At 30.2% G+C, this 25,425-nt stretch overlaps 1 protein-coding gene across 5 annotated transcripts in view; it reads left to right on the forward strand.

Annotated features, from left to right (window-relative positions):
• The first annotated feature begins 1,395 nt into the window (after positions 1 to 1,395).
• The window catches only part of LOC147067240 (facilitated trehalose transporter Tret1-like), a 39,486-nt gene continuing 15,456 nt past the window's right edge, over positions 1,396 to 25,425 (forward strand). Inside the window, exons 1-2 of one of the 5 annotated variants that reach the window (XM_085953844.1) lie at positions 1,396 to 1,454; positions 20,073 to 20,260. In XM_085953844.1, the coding sequence (XP_085809970.1) occupies positions 20,137 to 20,260 (124 nt within the window). In that variant the 5' untranslated portion in view covers positions 1,396 to 1,454; positions 20,073 to 20,136. Of the gene's footprint in view, positions 1,455 to 1,702; positions 1,802 to 7,326; positions 7,478 to 8,544; positions 8,683 to 20,072; positions 20,261 to 25,425 lie in introns of those variants that run through there. The other 4 variants (XM_085953839.1, XM_085953840.1, XM_085953841.1 and 1 more) reach the window with 4 other exon arrangements.

Raw genomic sequence — 25,425 nt, forward strand, 5'->3', positions numbered from 1 at the left:
TGTTTAGAAAATGTCCATTACTCTCAATAATTACCATCTACCATTCTGTCCTGCACATCCCAGCTCTATATAACTGATATGGAGAAGCCAATGTCGGCTTTTATCTGGTCACTCTAGCGAGTTTTAATCCTTCCACGTCCTTCAATTTATCCTGAGCCTCTCCAGATTGTCGGATGATATGGAATACTATACTTGTTATATACTTATATACGTACAGATTATTCAGACTGTCCATGAAATTCGGAGCATCTTCATCCAGCACCTCATCTCAAAAGCGTAAAACCATTTTTGTCGATTGTCCTTCGTATCTACGTTATCACACCGTAGAGGCATATATAAAAGATTAGCGATTATACTAGACGTCTTTTGCATGTCTAGGTATGCTAAAATTTTTAAATAGCTCTAGTTTTTTTTAAAAGTGATGTTAATCATCACAAATTTTGTATTCTTTCTTATATGATGAACAGAAGGAAATAAAATGAAGATCCAGCCAAAAATAGATACAGAATTTTAACCTAACCGATTTTTTTTAAACGGTACATGTTCAAACACGCGCGTTAACATCATTTTACTCCCTACTTCAATTATAGTTTGTCAAATTATGGTTACGACCGTATGTTGTAGCTTAACCACTGGGGAATGCCAAAAGAAATGGCGTATTTCAAAAAAATACTACCTTATTCTTAGGTCAATAATTATTATAAAGCAATCATTATTCGTAGGATGTTTATCACACTTGAATGGTCAAAAACATAGCTTATAATGAGTATCTTTAGAATTATCTTCAAAATGTGTTAATCTTCCCATTTTTGAATAATAAAATGCCCAATTCTTGTCAAATTTGGGATCACAGAGGTTATCAATATAATTTTTTATCGTAAATATTTCACTATAATAATGTCAATATTAATTACATTGATGGTTATATAAATGCGTTTAAAAATTAATAAATTCAAAAAATCTTAACACCACTGCACATTTATGTACTGAAATATGACTATATTCTAAAACATTAGCGCGAGAGGTTTAAAAGAATACTATTTTATGTAATAAAAATACTTTATGCAGTCATCAAATGTTTAAAATAAATATAAAGGATAATAAAGCTTTAAAATTATATAAATAGATTATCTACAACGTTTAAGGTATCTCCAGGATCATGCTTTGAAAATAGAACAAAAGCTCCATTTTGACCTACGCTGAGCATGTCCCCCCTTAAGAAACATTTCTCAAGAGGCGACCAAGATCCACATCGAATTATAGAGTCAATAAAAAATGTTTTACATACCCTACGTGTTCAAAATGATAGACATAAAATCAAAAGCTATAACAGTTACATACCTCAGTTCATATCACCTTCAAAACAATTCAAAGCATATTGGCAGAGCAAACAAGAAGTGACGTACTGGCGAACATCTCTTCTGCATTATTCTCAATCGTAGAAGCATACATACGTAAATATACATGAATAATTATTCATTTAATAAAAAAACTTTTCAAGCTTGCCAGGAAATTTCATGAACAGTATCTATTTGGTTGAATTTTGTGCAACACTGGTTTTGATTTAATGTCTCAATGGGAATAACTTTAATGTCATGTAAACCAATTAAATTAATAATAATCTATTTTATACAATTAAAAATGAAACTCAGATAAGTGGTATCAAAATTTGAAGAATTTTTTATAATAAATTGTGTTGTACGAGTTATTTACCAATCACTAAAAATGTTTATCTGTGATCTATATAATTAAAGTGTATCTTTAATATATACATAATTTAATTGCCAATGCACGACAAAAGGTAAGACTTCTCAAAACAACGTTAGACCATATCAATACCTAGAGAAGTAGGTCTATGGTTATCTTCTTCTTCTTCTTCTTCCACCCTGTCATGTCCCAACATTGAGGCAATGGGCAAGCACAAGTTGGCGCCACTTCCCTCGGTCCATCGCTAACTCCTTTGGCGATGGATGGTTATCTATTAACCATATTATTATGAAGGGTAAAAGTTAGTTTTCGTGATGAATCACTTCAAGTTCAAATTGCTAAATTGGTACTATGAAAATGTTGATGTTTCTTGATGAAAACATTAAATTGAATGATTACGGTATTAATTCGTTAACTTTTTCCGAAAAATATTATATTACCTACCTAATACTATCAAATATGATTTATTTATGAAAATATAGAGGGTGTGAAAATTAAAGAATACTGCTCAGTCAAAACAGAGTTAAAATAATCAAATCTAATTTCGATGCAATAAAATCGTGAAAACTATAATTTTCTTTAAAGTAGGTAATATAAGTAATACATAGTTTTTATATATTAATTTCATATTTTATTTATATGTCTCAATTACGAGGAAAGCGTCGCAATAAATGACAACAATCAGGCCTACATTTTTGTTAAAATTAGTAGGTAAGTACCTAAATAACTTTTAGTTATCCAACATCACCATTACATTGTTTTAGGAAATGGCACCAACCATCTTACTGTAAACTCACAGCATATACATTTTTACTTGAACTAACATTACATATGTTCGTACATTATATTAGATAGATATTGATTTTGGCTGGATTTTTGATAATTTTTGACAATAATTTATTAAAAATTCTGCTCACAGTGGAACTATTAAACACTTTTCATTCGACATTCATCACTGTTCTGAGCCTGTACCCTTCATATTATGATTATTAATTCTAGCTAGCATCGCTAGTTCTAAAAGTATTTTTGCAATGACTATGCCACGGGATATGTCTTCTTCTAACGCTTGTCCCTCATGCGATTATAGTCCGTGTGATAACAAACTTTGTTATTCTTCATCCCACGACCCAAGTACGCATTTTCATCTGATTGTATATTATAATATATACAAACATACTAATAATTATAATAAATAATTATTTACGTTCGAAAATAGACTTATCTGAAACCATGAAGGTCGTTATTATTATAAATTAGAGACTAAATAACGATTCAAATATATAGATATATAAAAAAATATTACCTAAATATTAAAAATAATATGAGGCATTTACCTACATAATTTAGTCACGATCTGTTTTAGGTATATTTAAATGCATAGTATTATGAAATTTGAATATTTTCCATATTTTACCTACATATATTATTTATTTAGATACTTATGCATACAAATACCTAGTAATATGTTATTGTAATATTAAAACTATTAGTTACATCTATAACAATGTCAGTTACTAAGTCTAAAATAAACATTACTGACCTACACCATTATTTTCTTATTTTATAATTGTTCAATAATTATTCAATAATTGATTTCCTATGTTTAGATAATATGTAGATTCTTAGCTATATACATACTCGCATTATTAGACCAGAGGTGAATCCAAACAAAATCGGTAGATGATTGATTAATTAGAAGAATAAACTGAACTGAATTAATTTTATCACGAGCATTGGCTTAATAACCCGATGTCGATCTTGGTCGCCTCCTAAGAAATTTCCTGTCAGATTTTTGAAAAAGAAATGGTTGTTTGCAATTATAGCGCCTGTACACGTGCATGGATTTACTGGCGGCAATAGTGCTTATTTTAAACTATCATGACAATAACTGTTTACACGTAAAAGTGCTGACTGTCTCTCCAATTCATTCTTTAAGAGTGAGCGAGAAGCGATGTCGTGATTTTATGGTACTACATATTTCGTACTATTTGACAGCCAGTGAAAATCGGTCAACCTGAAAATTCGTTTTCTTGCCGGCAGGTTCGCCACTATCGTTCTACTGCGCAGGCGCAGATCGAAAAAAATTTACTGTCACATGAAAATTCAGAAGCATTCAAACTTGTTTGATTCATGCATGCAATCTTGCCCATTGATTCATACATGTTTACCCATACATTTTCTAACTGTCAACAGTAAATCCATGCACGTGTAAACGGGGTATTAGTCTAGTTGAGGTGGAACTGAATGTATGAGTGTGGTCGTTGACTGAAGTAGGATGCTAAATTTGGTAGGAATGTTGCCAACTACAACCTTATTGACCAAAACATCTTCGCGATGCATTGACTGATAAATAGAGCGTCGGTGTTCTATGTGTGCGATCGAGCAACAAAGACGCGTTCGTGCACCATAAAGACAGCCTATGCATTACAGATGGCGGGGCAGACAGATAGATACATCAAAACTAATAAATAATGTAACAAATATCGATGTTTCTTTAAAAAAAAAATACATTCAAAATATGAATTATTCAAAAATCTCACTGGTACATCGAGATTGAAGCTTATATTTTGAATTTAAAAGTATTTCCTTTTTTTAGATACGGTTTATTATTTTTAAATATTTTAAAATTTAAATTATCAGTAAAATGTTTAAATGTTATCTTTCGTATTCTGTCGATGGCAATACAGTAGCACTTCACAGTCACCTTACAATAACGTTACCATTACCGGCTCTCGCGGTGCAATGCGTAAGGCGATGGCCTTTCATCCGGGAGCTCCGGGTTCGATTTCCCGCGAGGACACAATATATTTATGTGATTTTCTCAAAGCGTGGGTGTTTGTGATTGTTTCACTTATATTACTGAATACACTACTGTTGAACTACACTACTGTCATTGGGCCTCTAGGCCTGTTGCAGTATTAAAAAGAATATATGAGTCGTACCTATAGTATCAAAAGTAGATCTGTGCGTTATTCATCATTTCGATAAAATGACGAAAAACGTTTTGTTGGGTTTTTTAGTGTTATAATAGCATGAAATATGTTTCTACATTTAGAAATTAGAAATTCAATTCAAATTCAACAGTTCTACTTTTGTTTCCAAAGTATTGAACAGTTCTAATTCTGATACCAAGCCCTATTTTCATCACAATTTTATACCACACAGATATGATTTTGATTCGAATATTATATTGCTAGTCGTACATTATGGTCAGAAGAATAATTTGGCATACTTAGTTCAATTTCGATATATTTGCGACAGTTCTACTTTTGATACTATACGACTCATACACATATATATATATATATAGGTAGATATATATATTTTTTTTTTGATTATTAACGAGCTTCCATTTTTGAAAAATATTTTCTTTCTGCTGATACCTGATTACATGTCTGCTCGCAACCTTCGATATGGACGGTTCTCGAATAAATAGACGTGTCTTTATTGACGACTGAAATACGGTAAAGCTGGTTGGGTGGGTGCGATTCTGCATAATATTTCACCCGTCGACTAATTGCGTACACAACGTCACTATTGACACTCTGTATACAAAGGGGTCTTGGGTGTATCAATAGCAAACAAATAAATCGTAAAGTAACGACAAATAGTTATCTTATAAAAACGTCATGTTAACACAGTCAAGTCGATGCGGAATATATGGGACTTACGATTGTAATTGGTCAAAACCAAATGCCGCCTATTCGACGATTGCATTATGATGGTGCTGCTTTACGGTAGCGAATCATGGCACCTTACGAAGGCTCAGAGCAACCGTATACTGAGCTTCGAAAACAGTGTTTGCGACGAATACCGGGCGTGCGGTGGTATGACTTTAGGAGCAACGAGGAGATAAAAGAACGCACCAAGCAGCCTTTCATCACGCTTAAAGTGAAGAGACGACGTTGGACCTGGCTCGGCTACGTGCTGCGGATGCCAGAAGAGAACCTCAACCGGTTTTCCTGTTCTTCAAGCCGACCGGATTCCGGCGTCCTGAAAGGCCGCTAAATACTATCTACAGGGTGTATACGGCGGAGCTACGGGATGCTGGTTTGACCTGGAAAGAAGCAAAAAGATTGTCGAGCGACAGGGATTCTTGGAGGCGCCGAGTGGTGTCCAAATGCCCAAATTAAGGGGCGGATATGGCCAAAGAAGAAGAAGAAGAACACAGTCAATTTTCTAGTTGGAAAGACGGGTGGTGGAAAACAAAGCCTCGATAACCTCGTTTCGACAGTCTTTTTATGTGCATAATTCTGAGTGATATCAACCGATGCGGACGTTTATGATACGTTGTTCTTGGTAAATCATTCCTTAATTCAAAGAATAAACAAAACAACGGCTAACTTTTCTTGTGTGTTTTTTAATTATTTTTAATTAAAAGTTTTAGCTGCATCTAAACAGTTAATAAATCTACATATTCAATTGAATACTATATATTATATGAGATGTGTATAAACTCATATTATAATATGAATATGGAGCCTGAATAATATAAAATGTTAATCATGAAAAGTTACCACCGAATTGTAAATTTCACACCTGTGCTCTGAGATTTATTTTCAGGGATGCAGGGATGCAGGATTTCAGAGATGATTAAAGTAAAAACGCTAGGGATTAGCGTTTATAACTTAAAAGAGATTTTTAATACATAATCTCATTATTTACACTATAGAATGGATAGGTAATAATAATAATCGTACACAAGAGACTTAGTAACCAAAGCAAGATATTTTAGCGGGTCGCCATTTTTTTTAAATTTCTAAACAATATTATAATAATGTGTATTATGTTTTCTATAGCTACCGGCTAAACCATAGTAGAAACGTTCTAGAATCACTATCAAGTGTAATAAGTAGTTCAATCTCTTTTTTTACAACTGCATCAATATTAAAAATTAACATTTAATTTAATTATAATAATAATATTTTATAATTTATAAAAAAAATTGTTATTATAGATACAAACTAGTAAGGTAGAACAAAATGTAAAAGCTCTTTACCTATTAAAAAGTACCTACATAATATCTAATTTGACATATTTGCATATATTTTTTTTTTATGTGTATTTTCTATTTATATAATATGTGTTTTCTGTCATAAATTATTATATACACCATTAATTTGTTTTGGAATATAATTGTATGAGCTGTCTATTTTAAAAGATTTTATTATTAACTGCACTCCACCCATATAGGTGGAAAACACAGCCCCGGTACTTGAGATAATAGAAGCAGTCATGAGTCAATTGTTCAATAACAACGCATCTTGAACTAAAGATGGTTGACGATTTCGTTTACCGTTGTTTTTACATTAAAAAACAGGAGATTGCCTTAATCAAATTAAAGGAAGTAGTGACAAGTTTGAACAAAATGTGGACAGTTGGTGCCATTTCGAAATGGACCAAAGTTAGCCTGCTCAATACTTTATGAACTTACTATATTTACGGCAAATTATTACAATCACACGTAACGAATTATTTGAAAAATATTCTTCGTGCATGTCTAATCATTAACTCGACACTATTATACTTTAAATCATAATAATTATGTACCTACAGCTAAGTCAAGTTTCTAACGACTCAGATTTGTTTCAAAAATTCACGGCCAGTGTTATCGGAACGGCATATTGAAAAACTTTGCAAACATAATTCTTACTTGTTATAACTTCGCATAAAATTATTAATACTACTTGTCATTTGTAATAAATCAAGTTTATAATCTAATCATCAAGTGGGTGGTACTGGGAATTACATAACATATAGGTATACCTAGGTACATTAATATAACTTATTAAAAAATAATCTTTTAAAAGTATCGTAATTAATCAATTTGCCCTAAAAATAATAACATTTTTTAAAAATTCTAATATTTAAATTACACCGGAAGATTCTCAAGCCGATCATCTGCGCCGATTTTCCCCGATCGTGAAATATCATTACGGGTCGTTCCTTAGAGTCGTGGCCAAAATTGAATTATTATTAATTCTTATTTTTCGAGCATAACTCAATTGACACTAGGATCGAGAATTACTGAGAACATAGGGTAGGTACCTAATCGTCGATACAACTGTCTGTACACCGATTTTAGATTGAGTCGTGAGCAAAAATAGACATTATTCTATTTTGGCCACAACTCCAGTGAACGATCCAAAGTGACATTTCACGAACAGGAGCTATCGGCACAGACGATCGGAAGGATAATCGTGGCAGACGATTGGCGTGAGATTTCGCCAATATATTCAATTATTGAAAAAACGACCGTTCAGTAAACACAATTAAGTAATTTATTATTACATATTTTGTATAACAATGTATTTGTTTATAATTATACCATTTTTATATGAAATATAAGTGCGGTAGTGTATAATATATTATATAATGATAAGAATGGATTCGTTTGTCTATGAGTATTGTTTTGTTATAATTAAAAATATGTCTACATTGACGTATATTTACATTTTTTTTAAATTAATTATACTATCAAAGCGATTGTAAAATTATAAATATATAATATCCTAAAAATAATTGGTTGATCTTTTAAATATTGAGTAGGTATATACAGTCTTTTTATGCGTAAATGAATAAAAATAAACATTGATCTTTTTACGTAATAATATTACCATAATCTTTACAAAACGACATACTGTCAAATATTTCTCTCAATATAAGTATTAAACTCGCATAAGTAAGTCTCGATAAAATTAAAATTCTTGAAGTTTCTTATTGCATTTTTTTTAAACATTGTACGTTTCATCTTGAACAACATCTAAATCCCCAGATGCACTGTCTACATCGCTGTGTTAAAACTTTTGAACGCAGTCGCAACATGAAAGTATCGGTGGAAAGATTTTCTTTTGAAGCCGTATATTTTCTCAAGTTATTGGGGAACAGTTATCGCGATTAAAAATCAAAACTAGGCGCAAATAAGTACCTTTACAAAAATGTGACATTCAAAAAATCATTACAAAATTTTTTTCGGTAAGTTTTTCAGAATATGTTTTATTCAGTGAGAAAAAAATGAGTTTGTGGTGTTAACAGCTGTTTCACCCATTATCAAAAAACCAGAATAGTTAATCACTGACAAATACAAGTGATACTTGGGAATATGTACCTATAGATACAATATAGCCTTTATTCTAATGATATCCAGCCAGTTAGACTAAATCAAACCTATAAAATAGATTTTTCCATTACAATAATGTAAACTAAAACCATAATAATTAAATATTAATATTTAATTTCTAACATGAAAAGGAGAACGCTCAAAATATACACTTTTTATTACTAATAGGGTGACACTTATATAGGTATTTTTTTTAATGATGCATTTTTCTAAAATATTTTTTCTTGATTTTGACTATGTTACTTAAGTACCTATAACACAGTACTTAGCTGGTTTAGTTGTGAAATTTGAATGTTACCAGGCGTCCGAGAGCTGCTCATTGGACACAATAGCTTCAAATAATTTTTTAAATAATTTATTTTATTTTTTATGGTGTTTTTTAACAATACCCTTTTTATTATATACGGAATTGAAATATGAAATATATAGTCGATCATATTTTGCATGTTAATATCTTGATAATGAAATATTATGAATATCTTATAAAAAATCATTCCAGATAACATTATTATCTTTAATATATTATGTTATATTTTGTCATAGATTTATTATCAGATAAATAATTGCCACTTTACGGATATGGATAGAGTACAACTCACTATTCTTCTAATATTTGCTTATTATTAATATTAACCTTGTAATAAATTTTTAAATGCATAGTTACGATGGAGAAATTCTGTGAAGTGTAAAATCAAAGATAATGACATCATTTTATAATAAATTATTATTCCATCGTTATCAATACAATGGCGCCTGATTTTTTTCTATTGCACTATGCAGCATGAATTTATAAAAATCTTTACTACCTACTTATATAATTATATTTTACAATATTATCACTTCCATGGTTGATAACATTGACGAAACGGGAACGTCAAGTACCGATTTCAGGGATAGGCGAAATATTGAAAGCTTCTACTATAGACTACCGTAAATTCCAGAAACTTCTAAAGATTAATATTTTATTTTTAGGGCAAGGTTATGGGGTCAGTGGTTTTAACACCGCAACGTTTATATGCAGTGATAATCATGGCCCACACAAAGGGGGGGCTGACAGGGCTTTAGCCTGGGGGCCCGGCGAGGCGAGTCGACCAGATAGTGAGATAAACACACATCACAAAGTTGCATTAATAGTAAAAAAGGCGCTATTTTCCTTCCAATAATATTATTATTTACAATTATGTCGCTGTACAGTACAACTCCATAATTCGAATGGATATATTAAAATATACAAAAAAACCCTAAATATAGGTACACATTAATTTTACCACGTACCCACACGATTTGGAAAACGCTACTGTAGAGCGTCTTCTTCTCCTTCTTCTTCTTTCTCGGCACTACATCCCGGGGCGGGATTTGGCCTCCTCTACAATTGTCCTCCACACGCTCCTTTCCGTGGCTGCTCCTCTCCAGTCTCCAATTTGTAGCCGGGGTCTTTCATTGATAGGGGTCCTGTGTTCCGAGGCGCTTGTGTTGGTATTCGTAATCTGGTGTTTTAACCATGTAGGGTGATTAGCCCTACGATGAACCCTCCTCCTTCATCCGGGCTTGGGACCGGCAGCAACCTAGGTGAATCCTATGGCTACAGGCGGAGTTGTAGAGCGTCACACTGTGTTTATCCATAGAGATGGGTCTGGGGGCCCGCCAAAGATCCTAGCCTGGGAACCCGCTTCAGGATGTGGGGTCATGGTGATATTATTGTACATATATGGATTAATTATACATTCGGTATTACGCGTTTTTGCCTACAAATATGAAATTTTATGTTAAGTAAACCGTTGTATAATTACAATTCATTTATAGGTGGTGTACTTTAAATCTACAATATATACCACCATAATCTACAATCTGTAATATTATGTTCATTATTTGCCTATTTGAAGTAAACATACTTTAAAGTTAACAGTTAATAGTTTTTATTTATGTATAGGTAGGTATATATTCTTCTAAAAACTACAACAGTGATTATCTAATAAATAATAATCTCTTATAAAAAATAACGTGATTTTTCAAGGAAAATGTGTTTGTAATACAGGTAAATTGTAATATTTACATTAATAATAGTTAGTTATTATTCGCAAGTTAAATTATTCAGATAATCTAGATAGGATAGAAGGAATTTTTAGTTACTTACTCACTTCAAAATAGAATAATGTACAGATCGTTATAAATGGTTGAATATGTTTAAATTTAAATATTATCTATAATTTCAATAATTTTACCATTTGAACTAGAATGGCCATAATATTATAACAAAAAATAAAACACTTATTTTTTATAAAACACATAAAATTAGATAACTATGTTAAAATTTTCATTAAATTACCGAGCGCTCCGGTTCGTAAAATTCTCCATTTCGAGTGCTGAGCCAAAGACACCGTTATAATTAGTATTGGAGTAATTGTAGTAATTTATCGTGTAACCATAATTTTATCTCATACACTTTACTTGATTCTTTCATTTTGCATAATATACCTACAAGTCTTTCAAATCTTATATTAAGAAATGAACCCGAAATGGAATCTTTGATATGACAATAAATAGTTCAGTAATATCTTCCGCTATAGATAAAACATATCAATTAGTATTCATTATGATTATGATAATAGGTACCTACCTATCATCTCATCTTAATATTATGTACTCTTACATAAATATGTTTATGTAGTGTTTTTAGTTAAAAATATTCGATAATTAATTAATACTTACCTCATCTATGAATGCGATATTGGTATAATTACTTATTCACCATACATATATTATCTTGTATTAATTATTATAGTGAACAGTTCTTTATTTCAAAGCATTGACTTTAATTTTATAGTAGAACATCCACTTTGGTCTTTTATTTATCATTTTGTAATTCTAAAACGAGCGATAAACGAGGCCAATGCATCCATTCTATACACAAGGTTGCTATCGGTGGCTATCGAGGGTAGTTTATCGTATTTATGTATTGATACGGTTTATTGTTACAATAAGTTAACAGTCTGAACTGTCAAAAAGTGCCATGTTTTAACAGTACCTACCTCTCTTGGCTGTGTTAAATTTAGCGTGATTGTATGCCAGGATAAGTCGTATTTCATTATTTCTTCAACATTAGAATCCACTGAAATTTATTTTTGGTAATCTTAAACAGACAAGAGCTACAAAAATCTTTGATAAAAATACATAGTACACAATACACATCTACTAATGATTTGAGCATTTGCACGAAACTTATTTTCAAACATCGGTTGTCTTTAGGCACCTACCTACTGAGGAGTTGGCAGGTTTGGAGATTCTGTGCGATAAACCGCCACTGTCGATCGATGTCAACACGTCCTAACAAAACGACCGCATCGTCTACTTCCCATTCCTTCATTTGCCGCCCTTTATAATGTTCCGCAACTAAGCAACGCATGGTCTGCCTATCCCCACGGATCGTAACTGCATTTTCAACAACCAACTAAATGTTGAAACGCTGGAAGCACATATTTATAAGCACCAACTATAATAATTATGTCCTGCGTTGTATGAAATTTACTAGTTATAGTTATACGAAATATCATTGCTCGATGCTAAAAATCATGTGAAAAATGAAAACATTAAATTTGATTTTAAATGTCAGTTTTTTATAGTAAGTAGGTATAATATACCTACTTACTATACATTTATTTTATATTATTACATATTATGTATCTGATGAAAAAAAGTAATTGTCACAAAAATATTTTTTTTATTTTCAATACTTAATACATTGTACGCTAAAGACGCAACTAGCGCTTAACGATTATGTGGCCAATCGATATAATTATCATGCTATTCAAATGTGGTAATTAAAAAGTATAGTCAATTAGTCAATCTAGTAAATTATCTAGTCAGCAGTCAATGTGTTTTAAATAACACGTTAATTTTATCTTATGGCCAACGACTCCAAGCGCGCCAGTCGCGGTGTTAGCACTAAATGAGTTAATAATAAAATAATATTTCGATGGCCTAATGTTAATATCCCGTAAGTGACTTTTTACAATTTGTGCAGGAAGCTAACAAAACAAAATATTTAATATCCCGTATCTGACTGTTAATAGTTCACACATGTTGTAACTACAAAGCATGCCAACAACCCGTAACGTAAAAAGTGGTAAAGCAAAGCATATAACGCCTAATATAATGATAACATCCAAGAATATGTGATATATATATTATATAATAAATAAACAATCAAAATTTGTTATATTACTTACGGTTTTACCTTTTAAATAATTCGAAAGTGACATTTTGAAACTGAATTCAACACACGTCATGCAACACGCTTGACAGCTTGGAGGCAAGATACTGGCTATTACAGGTCTATTCCTGAAATGTTCAGATACTGGAATTTACTAAAATGGCTGTATCATTTTTGTTAAAATAACTACAGATACAGGAATTTCGCAGTCGATGGGCAGTATTTTTATTGTTTTTAGTACATCAAAATGTCATTTGCGTCATATAGGTCAGATACGGGGTATTAACATTAGACCATCGATTTCCAAAATACTTTTTTGCGAATCTTCTTCAGATGTGTCCTTTATTTTTCCAGGAATATATATATATATATATAATATATATATATATATATTATATATCTATACGTTTTTGTAATAATACGAGTATAACGTCTATCATAATATTATATTGCATAGTACACTATGTTAAACAAGCCACGGATTTTTTCTTATTTGCAACGAGATACATATAACACAAACATTTCATTTAATACCTTATCATATAATTTTGATGTTTTTATATTAAATCTTAATATTTACTATAACGCATATTGATAAAATACGCTACCTTGGGTAACTATGATATAATTATGTAGGTACTTAAAATCTGGAATAGAATATGGACTTTTATGTCGACAATTAATGCTTATCTTACATAAGTATCCTCTCTAGAGGGATACTAATACATACAATAGGATTAGGTACAGGTTTTTAGATTGATGCATAATGCGCCGGCTTGACGGCAGCGACTTGCCTGCGCGGTATAGTTTGTGCAAAAAAACACTTTTCGGTTTGCGCGAGCTACAGTTTTCCCGTCCATACAAACGGGCTTCCCGATACAAACCGGTTTGCGCGGGTAAGCTTGTGGTAAAGCATGAGCATCTAGCCGGCGCTTAAGATTATTATGTTAAACAATCAACAAAACAAAAGCTAATATAAAACTTTATAACTATTATCAAATCCATGGTTAATTATGGATGGAAGTGACATTATTCTGCCTTATTGAAAATATTATGATACGTGGCAAATAGGTGGCTCGCTTGCCCAACTTGGCATGCTAAAAGTTTTCGATGGCATGCCAAAAATATTATTTCTTTTTATTTTTCTTTTTACAGAACGTTTATAGCGGAAAAATATAAAATTTAAAAAGTCAAATCAAAACACAATAATCAGTGTGTTGTTAAATTTATTGTTTTTATATTTTCTTTCATTTTATGCGCATCATTTTTTATGTACATATTCAATTAACAATATGTACCTAATTATGTTTTTTTTTTATTTTCAATAAATATGATTTAGATCGGTGGTCGGAAACCTTTTCAGAGACTGGGTAAAAAAAATTAATTTTGAAAAAAATATTTGGTTAGTGGGTAAAAGTTTGAAACAAATTTTTAATATTTTTATAAAATAAAAACAAATATGTTGAACCAAATGCTGATAATAGACCAATACAGACAGCAAATGCACATTTTTTAAGAATGGAAAATGTTGTCGTAGTGGCAATGATGATATTGCATTCATCGTGTTCTGTGTTTTCAAGATGCTGGTGAAAATCTTTAAATTATTTGTCCATAGAACTGAACATTTGAATTGAATATATTATTCTAATGCCAGATTATTTATTCCAAGATATTCAAAATATTGCTCGTTTAGATCCATCTCATCCGGTTTTATAATAAAGCTAAATATTGGACCATACGTCTTTAAATCCTCAAATTTCGCGTCAAGTGCCGTTTTCAATAATTAAATAATTTTATAAAAATAATGATTTGAAAAAAATATTATCATATTTTCTTGGCGGGTAACTCAAGATGTTATAGTGGGTAATTCAATTACCCGCGGGTAGTTGGTTGCCGACCACTGATTTAGATTATATCGTGTGTACATTTAAAAAGGAGTGGCACTCGCTACGTATTATAAAAAAAAATCGGCATATTTTGGCACGCCGATCAAATACTATTTGCCATCCCTGCACTAGATATATTTGAAAGAGAGGTCTGAAAAGAGTCTTCGGAACCATATTTGTGATACTGATAACGAATATAGCGTAATATTTCGAAAGAGGTAGGTACACCTTTAACTGTAGGTACTGTAAACTAGCTGTACTGTACCTACACATTGTACAGTAATCACCTTATCGTCTCACTCGTTGGTGAAGACATTTTCCATGCGTAGAAAATTACATTTAGAAGACATCCTAGAAACTGCTCTTATATATACTGAATGTGGAAAATGATACCTCAAAGGATAATTAGACTATGTATAAATAACATTCTTCTTGGTGGTAGGTTATTGTGCATTCAAACTATTCTTTAAATCAACACTTTAAAATATTATATGTAGGTACTCAGTGGCGAGGGGTGGAGGTGGGCTATTAAGATTCGACATACATAGTGCACACTAAACTTTGGCAATCATACTTTTTTTCCATTGAACTAAGAATACAATTTGCAGATTGTGGTGGTTATTTTTTTTAAATTAAATTTAACCCTGCCTAAACCAAACCATAATAATTTAGGTATGATATGGGCGATCTGACAAAAATAGTACACACATTTTCAGCCATACTTATTTGTTTTCGTTGAATTAGGAATACAGATTACAGATGGTGTTGGATAGTTTTTTTAATTCATTAAGCCCTGCCCAAACCATAATCGATGAAAGATATTTAATAGGTAAAGGAATATTTTTTGACTATTATTGTGGTTTGGATTAGGCAGGGTTTACTTGAATTTGAAAAAGTAACAAACACTATCTACACACTGTAGTCTTAGTTCAATAAAAACAAATATGTTTGACTAACAAAGTTTAATGTGCATTATTCATGTCGGATCTTAACAGCCTACCTCCACCCTTCTCCACTGAGGTACCTACTTATACTTGAGTAAATATGAAAATGTATTCAAGTATTATAGTCATTGAGATAAGATACTTGAATGAGTAGATAATAAAATATGGATGATCTATATTTAATAGTTTTATTAGATTCACTGATTTACGATTAGTTTTATTAGTGAAATAAATCAGTTGCAGTTTATAATCGGCAGAAAACGCAGTCTGCCGATAAACAACTTTCAAAGGTAAATAAGAAAATATTTCACTACTTATAATATTAATTTATTGCTAATTAACTATTAGGTATAATATGTTGTGTTTATTTATTACAATAAATGTATTTGGTCTTTTTATTATATTATTCAAAATGCCTTTACATTTTACGAAATTCTTAAAATTGTTGGTTTCATATAATTGTAATATATATAATTAATAATATTAATAATGGTCAATATTAGAAACGTTATATAAACAAACCAATTGTGTTTGATTCAATTAAAATTATTTTATTATATTTTTGACTACATTTAATAATTCTATAGAAGCTACTCATTAGATTTTTCTCTTTAGATATCGGTGGACTCTTCCATCTTATTAACACTATTAAAACGAGAGATGTATCTATATTTTCTGAATAAAATTAATCAGCGATATTATCATTATTATTAAAAATGTATAAAAAAAGGGGACCAATAATTATATAATAAATCAGCGCTCTAATACACCACTTATGTATCTAATGTATGGATGACAATGTCTAGCGGATAGAAGTAATACAATAAAATTTACAAAACTTACTTATTTAACAAAACTTTTAAATCAGTCATATCATTTGATAATAAATGAAACCGTTACTTACTCGTACATATTTTAGAGCTCTATACATTTTTTTAAATTGAAAATATCAAAAATAGTTAGATGTGTGCCTTTTTATTAAATAGATTTTGTAACTATATGTTAAAGATACATTTCATTCGTCAGTGTTTTCTAAATTCGAAATATATAAAATTTTCTTTCATAAGATAGTAAGTAGGTAGGTACGAGAAAAATGTTATAATTTTCCATTTACGTACTAACCATAAGAAAAGTAATATGAAAAGATAATACTCGTATTATATTATATTGCGTAGTCATAGGCATGAGAAAACCGACTTGCATCTGAATCGGAGAGTATTTTTTTCAAACGAATACTCAGAATACCGTCAAATACTTTTGAAGAAACGTTATCAAATGTGTGGTAGGTACCTACTTCAATAAAAAGCATGTACTCGAAAAAGGTACTAGCATTATTGCAAGTTTAAGAAACACCGCCGTAAAGGCATTAATATTTCAATCTAAATGTAAAGTTTCTGTTCTGTAAACATAGGCATACATCAAAAAATATAAATTTTATAATAATTATTGAATAAGATCTTCTTCCGGGATTATCGCGCTTTAATGATACGCCCTAAAATTCTTTCCCGTTTGTTGATTATGGTTAATTATTGGTTGTAATTTTAGTAACACATTTTAAAATATTTTTAATACCGAATCTGGTTGAATGTGGATTTTATGGTATTTTTTGGTCAACACGTTAGTATAAATACTCCGAGAATTATAATATTAAATATATATATAACTATGTCAATCAATAAATCTATGCAATATAAGTTCACATATTTTTTATTTAATTTATATTGAATTAAGCTGCCTCTACGTGGTACGTAGTACATAAAGGCGCCCTCTACGCTAATCTGAAATGCTACGTTGAGCCGCTCATTGTAAATAAGATACCTATACTACTTATAGGTAGCTTATGCCTCAGCATACATTTTTCTTTTTGATTGTACGTAGACCCAAACTGAAATCTAATTCACATCTTCACATCTTCACATTTTCAAATTATAAAATAAAAATAAGATTCAAATATGAAGAAATGCCTAATCAGGCATTTTTACGCAAATTGGTAAGGACCTAAAAAATAAATTAATGTTCAAGGAGAAAAGTCTTTTTCCAGATAGCCATGATTGATGGCATCGGTCATGCTCACTTCCCCTGATGTTGATAGAGTCTATAATGTAATGTTAATTTTAATAGATTACGATTGTAGGTGGTTTTTTAAACTAAATTATTTGGGTATTTTTAAATATATTGGGCCTTTGATAACATGGATTAGTCTATATAGCTCTGAGCCCCTATAAAGATAAAAAAAGGAAATGATAGAATGCGAGCATTGATAAATGTAGTAAAATGCTGTGCTCGGTAATCTACATACACCCACATGATATTGGACATTTGAAACTAGTAAAAGTATATTATCTGACCATATTAATAACTGTCATGAGAAATATGGATAAGTTGCGAATATGATGATTTTAAAAATTACGTTTACTGGCTCTTACGAGTGAAATAAGTACCTATGTAGGCTCTTGAATACTATTTCTTTGTAGCTTTCTACTTTGTAATAACAGGATTTTATATATATATATATTTATATCAGTAGTGAAGGGTGGAGGTAGGCTGTTAAGGTCCGCCATAAATAGTGCACATTAAACTTTATTGGTCAAACGTATTTGTTTTTATTGACCTAAGACTACAATAATTCACAGATGGTGTTCATTAGTTTTTAAAATCCAAGTAAACCCTGCCTAACCAAACCATAATAATTTGGTATATTTGGGCGATATGACAAAATTGTGCACACTTTCTCATTCATATTTATTTGTTTTCGTTGGATTAAGAATACAATATAATATTATTACAGATATTGTTGGTTCATTTTACAACGTTTTTATTAGCTCGTATTCTTATTTTTCCGGTGGTTGTTTGTCCGGTACAAATCTTGCAATCGATTTTAACTAAATTCCCGACTAGCTAGACATTTGAATTTTTAGAATATATCAGAACACGATGCCAATGCATTTTTTTAATACTTTTAGCCATCTTTAAGTAGAATTAAATTCATTTTCAGTTAATTCTGTTTTGTATGAAAAGTTATTTCGGAAGAAATCCGTAATCCAATCCACTATTATTGGTTGCTAGGAACTAAATTATTAAATATATACTTGCGTTACTATGGAAATCAATATGAGTGTCAAAATGACATTTCAGTATTATTTCTATCAAATACAATTTTTTTGATCGTTTAAGCTAGTCAAGTTAAGTTTATATGATTCAACAGAAAATTTAAAAACGTTTTATATAAAAAGTTCTTTTTATCTTGTAAATATGTTTAAATTCATTAACCCCTACCTAAATCAAACTATAATAAATAAAAAAAATATTATTCTATCTATAAAATATTTCCAAAGTTATGCATGATTTAGTTGCATAATTGTAGATATTTTATAGATAGACGAGTATTTTTTTACTATTATCATTTATGGCTTGGTTTCGCAGGGTTTAATTGAATTTAAAAAAACTAACAACACTATCTACTCATTCTAGTGTTAGTTTAATGAAAACAAATACGTTTCATTGACAGAGTTTAGTGTGCACTATTTATGTCGGATCTTAATAGCCTACCTGTACCCTTCGCCACTGATATATTATATATTCTAGACTAGGGCAGAGGTTGTATAAGGAATGTTATATAGATGGGTGCATCTCAATATGTGTGCGCAATTAAATTTATTTATTTATTTTCATGGATGAATATTACAAATTATAAGTTCAAGATACTCACAATATGACATGCTACATAATTTTGTGTAAATAAAAATAAGTACCTAAGATAACAATAATATACATAAATATAAAAACCCCTGTGTAATAAAATATACTTAGATAGGTAGGTACTGGATGATATAAGTTCAAGGAAGTACACTTATTGAGCTAAATAAATCCAATATTAATTATTTATAAAACAACTTCCACATAAACTCACTCACACATACGTAGAAAATATAAATATTCAAAGTGAGTTGGTTAAACACAGTTATTGTCCTTCCAATTGGCATAACCAATGACAGATTAATTATGTACCTTAATAAAACGCAAAGAACTGAACATTCTCTCGATTTGCTATTACACGGTTATCCAAAGGTAAACCTATACACACTTGCAAGAATGGCATAGTTTAAATTTATACCGCATATTTATTATGTTAAAAACTTTTACACTGTTACTAATTTGCAGAAAGCTGCGTGTATACTTTTATTTAACTAATCTATTTTTTTCAGTTCGAAGTTTGAAAATCCGCCGCTCGATCGGTTATCGTCTGTGTCTGCGGCCCATCTCAGGCCAATGGACAATAGGTCAGAACACCGCGAAGCAGAGACCTGCTTTATTCCGTTGACACTACAAGGCGACAGAAGAATGGCTTCAGAAGCTGGACAAAAATGGCGCCAATACATGGCAGCCGCGGCAGGTATTTCAAATTGAAATTTAGACTAAATATTATCACAAGTTCGAATTAATATTACAATAAACAAGATTATATTCCATTTTCAATCAACAATTTAAATAATAAATATCTATCCAATTTTTACATACATCATTTAAATTAATTTTAAAAATCGCGTAACGAACTCAATATGTACAATAATAATATAAAATAAAATAAATTATTTCTTATTAAATCTTTTTATATTTAATTTTCTTATAATAGTTTTATGTCAGTAGATATTTTGATTAAAGTAATAAATTATTAAAGACGAAATACCATACGTGTGTATTCTGTAAATAATAATGTTACTAATGTGAATTCATGTGTGAAAAAGTGATTATTTTTAAGTGTTCTATGAAGCTTTTCATACATAAATGTAAAACGGTGAGTGACTATGATTTTATTAAATTTAAAAAAGATTAAATATCCGCAATCTTATGCTGATAAAGTGACTATATTCTTAATTTAAAAGTTTCTAATGTGTTACACATATCTGGTTTGAAACTAGAACCCTCTGCACTGAGAGCTTTATGTCCTTGTAACTACGACTATGACTTCAAAATAGTATTTACCATTTATAAACTTTTACATTTTATGTTTAAAATTCTTTTTTTAATTAACAACAATTATCACCAAATGATGGATGATCAGTAATAATAAATCACTTAGAGCTTAATTTTAATACATACAAATAGAGTACCATAAACATAATATGCCTATTTGTATTTAATTGTAAATCAATCCAAACGAAATCAATCTGACAATAATAGTATTATTAATAAAATGTGGAATATAAAAAGAAAACACAACAACACGATACAGAAATAATCAAAACAAAATGTTCAAAAAAGAATGTTAAACAAAAAAAATAATAATATTATTTATTTTTATCAATAACAAATTTATATTTTTACTAGATTTCTTCTTCCACTTGTATATATTACACATACATAATATGTTAACTTCACTTTCGCGATAACTTATTCACCTTTCGATAATATATTATTATTATATTCTATAAAACTGAGTTCTGTTGAAAATAATCTAATAATATGTTCACTACATTCAAACAAAATAAAGCTTATTATCATGGCCGTAACAAAAACATTTTGAAGGATTAATATTCAATAGAGGAGAGTTTCTAACAAAATGTCCAAATAAAATCAATGATCCTTTACTACACCTAGTAACTGATAAAAAGATGTGTTGGATATGGATACATAATAATGATATCAGTGCAAACATATTTTATTTGTTATTTACACCAGCGTTTCTCAACCGGTAGTCCGCGAATTTATGGTATCCAAATCCCTATGTTAAAAATTCCAATAAAATTTTCAAAACCCATCCACCTGCAAGTGTTTGTGCATTGTGTTTTTGTTCTTAAAATAGATTAATGGTTTTACGTAACGAAATCAACCGCAATCAGACGTCATTATACGTTACTATATAAATAATATTTTTTTTCTGTGTTAGCGGTCCGCAAAACGTTTCTCCTATTTTCAGTGGTCCACAGGTGTAAAAAAGTACAGAAACACTGATTTAAACGACACAATTTTCAAATAAAAGAAACATGTATTTTTCATCTTATGTTGTTATGTAGTATATAGTATATCCAATACTGAATAAAAGTATTAATTTTATTTAGAATTGAAAATTGATGAAACATGTTTAAATACTTATTAATTTCCTGATATTATTTAAATAGGTAGCTACTTACTTACACTCACTTACTTACAACAAGTTAATTCTGTACAAGCAAAATCAAGAAATTATGAAACCTAAATATGATATAAAAATATTTGTACTTTTATCATATAATATCTACTTGGCACAATTATAATCAGTAATAACCATAGCAAATTTATTATAATTTAAATTCAGGAACAGGATAAATATTTTTCATTATTTGCAGTATTTGTTATAAATTAGATTATATTTAATTATTAGAATTTACCTTAATTATACTGGCATATTTTTTAAGTTTTTCTAATCATTGTCAATACTTGGCGTATGACAATTGTATAATATTGTCTACTAAGTGACTAATATGAACAGAGATCATCATTTGTAAATGATTTTAAGGTTACCTTTAATTACAGATTACTTATAAATATCAATATTTTCCTTTATAAATGAAATACGTCTATTTAACAATGATACTATCAAATATTACCGGCATTAACATAATAATTATGTACTAATCAAACTATCATATTTTTATACTTCATGTAATAACGCAAATAATCTCCCTGATTAGAAAATGCATATCATGAACTTTACTATTGATGGTATTAGAAATCAATACTTTTAACATATACTTACAGATAATATGATTTAAATCAGTGCTCCACAACCTTTTCCCACCCACGGCACACCAAAGGTCTTCCCAGAATTCCGCGGCACATCACACGTAAAACAATTTATACACCAAAACATGGACACCACATCCTGAAGGGGGACCCCAGACCAAGATCTTTGGCGGGCCCCCCTACCTATAGCTAAGGTTGAAGTCGGGTTAGGAATAATTATTTGTCGAGTATTGACATAATAATAATAAATTGTATCCTACAATAAGATGTTTAAAATATTAATACTAGCGTAGTAAAATAGCGCCGCAGACAACTTGACTGAACTGCGATAGTTTTGTCGGAAATCCGAGGATATTTTTTATTAACCGAAATCCAATGGAACATCGGCGAAGTTCAGTTTTAGCGTCCCGTCATTTATCAATTCAACAAATTCCTCTCGAATAGGAAAAGCGCTTCTATAGAATTTTCGGCATTGGTTGCAAAAGGGTTTCGTATCCAGTCGCATTGATTGTATGAAAGTACTGATGAAATTTTTTTTGCAGCAAAGTTAAATGTTTTTAAGACGGATCCAAAATTGATTGCTTGTTTTCAATGGTGGTCTAGTAGTTCCTTTGGAACATTTGTAGAGATCCTTGTCTTAGCTTCTTCTCCCAAAGTTAGAGTTTATTTTTAAATTCTGCAAATATATCAGAGCACGTCAATATATTTTCATTCTGACCTTGCATTGTTTTATTAAGTTCATGCAGGTGCTCAAATATATTACCAGCCATGTACGCAAATTTGGCTATTGCATCGCGGCACACCTATCATCGTCTCACGGCACACCGGTTGCGGAGCACTGATTTAAATAAACACGCTCTTTACTTTATATGATTAATAAATTAAATATGACGTTATTAAGCTCGTGCGTCAACACATGAGTTCTTCGGAAATAAGTAACCTTATTTTATAATGAACAGCTCGGCTTGCAGAAGTTAAAATAAGTCACTATTAAGTCAGAGATGTTAGATTTCACCAAAATAGTCTAAAGCAAAACATTTTTATTCAAAATTCAAACAAGAAACTGTTTAAATTTACACTGGAAAAACGAAAGTAAATTATTTATACTAAGAGCTAAAAAAGGCCATTTATAATAATTGAGAAATAAAATAAATTCGATTCACTTAACTAAAAAAATACCTATGTTGGTCGTACGAATTAGTTATTATTTTATTAAAATTCAATTAGATTTATATTTTATTAATTTTAAATGACAAAAGTAAAATTCTAATATATCTTTGAACGTAAATTTCTTCGATGTGTTATTGTTCAAACAATTCCTTATTCAAATAAGGAAATAAGCAGTTTAGATAATAAGGGCAATCATTAATAATACAAAAATGTACTAAATGGGTGAACAATGGGTCTCTTAATTCCCTTTTGTTGTAGGCACTATTTACTCGCACATTTAGTAATAATTACTTAGCGGAAACGTCAGTAAAAATTATTTTTGACGCGTGATTTCCACAACACGTGTCTCAGGAGTTGCTAACTTTTTGCGTTTTTTGCCGGATCTAGCATTTTTGAATAGACAATCTAGCGCGAAAAATATGCATCTGGCGTATGGGTGTTAAGTCTAGCGTTTTATGACAAAAAGTTAGAAGTTTATACCAATTTGCTTGAATATCAACATACTCGTAAACCTTATAATAATAAATTAAAAACAAACGATATTTAAGTGGTCGCAAAATTTCGTACCTTATTATTTTGTTGCAAGTAATTCTCTTTCAATATAATTTATTCTCGCAAAACGATATTCAAAAATTATGACTTAATTTTTGAAATACTACTTTCTAGACTTTTAAATTATAAGAAAAGTTTACGTTTATCTTCTACCACCTACATTATTTTCTTAGCATATCTGGCAGACTTCAGTCAATAGTAGTCGGCAACACCGGGATCTACAAACAAGTAATATATTCATGTTCAATCAAATTATATTATAATATTCAAATCCTAAGGGGTATTTTAAAATTTACATATGTGTATCATTCTTTGTCATGTCAGATATTGTAACATTGAAATTCATCATCGATAAGATTTTCAAAACAAATGAATGTAGGATTTGCTGTCTTTCGCATTGCGCCCACTACATGGCAAACTAAATGGACGTATTAATTTATTTACAAATAAATGAGCAAATTGACAATAATGATGAATAATTATAATATTCCCAAATAGAAAGTCCCAAAACCACACTACAATTGTTGCTGTAGGGAGCAGTACCGGAATCAATCAGTCATCGCAAACATCGTCAATATTTAGATTTTTAAAATCTTTAGATAAAACCTTAGGTAAGGATCAATTTAGCGAATCACGTTAAACATGTGCCGACATTTAGATTTTATTTACAAGAAATTGCAAACGTGGAGAATATTAACATTTCTACAGTTGTAAATTGCTGTCGAATGTTAGAATAAAAAACGTTCATGCGAATTTCTTGGGTATCTTTTGATTTTTATTATTATTCTAAAATTATTTCATTATTTACAATTAATAATACCTAGTACAACATATTATTACACTATTACATTGTCATTAAATGATGACGCTAATCATTTATTATTTATAAGTGGAAACATGTGGCGTTTTTTATCTTTTGTTATTATACTATTGACAATATTGTAATGTCGCTTTAGTAAATTGAATGTTTTTACTTTACTATTCATATAAACAAAACAAAAAACTAAACTACACGATGGAATTTAAATAAAATCGTTCGTATATAAGTGGTGACAGTACTTACTTAAGAAAGGTAAGCGAATAGTAAACGAAAAAGTGGGCACTTGGACAGTA

This window comes from Rhyacophila brunnea, unplaced genomic scaffold (genome assembly GCF_057557595.1).
Source record: "Rhyacophila brunnea isolate RB1 unplaced genomic scaffold, BYU_Rbru_1.0 scaffold_4, whole genome shotgun sequence".
Taxonomy (NCBI): Eukaryota; Metazoa; Arthropoda; class Insecta; order Trichoptera; family Rhyacophilidae; genus Rhyacophila; species Rhyacophila brunnea.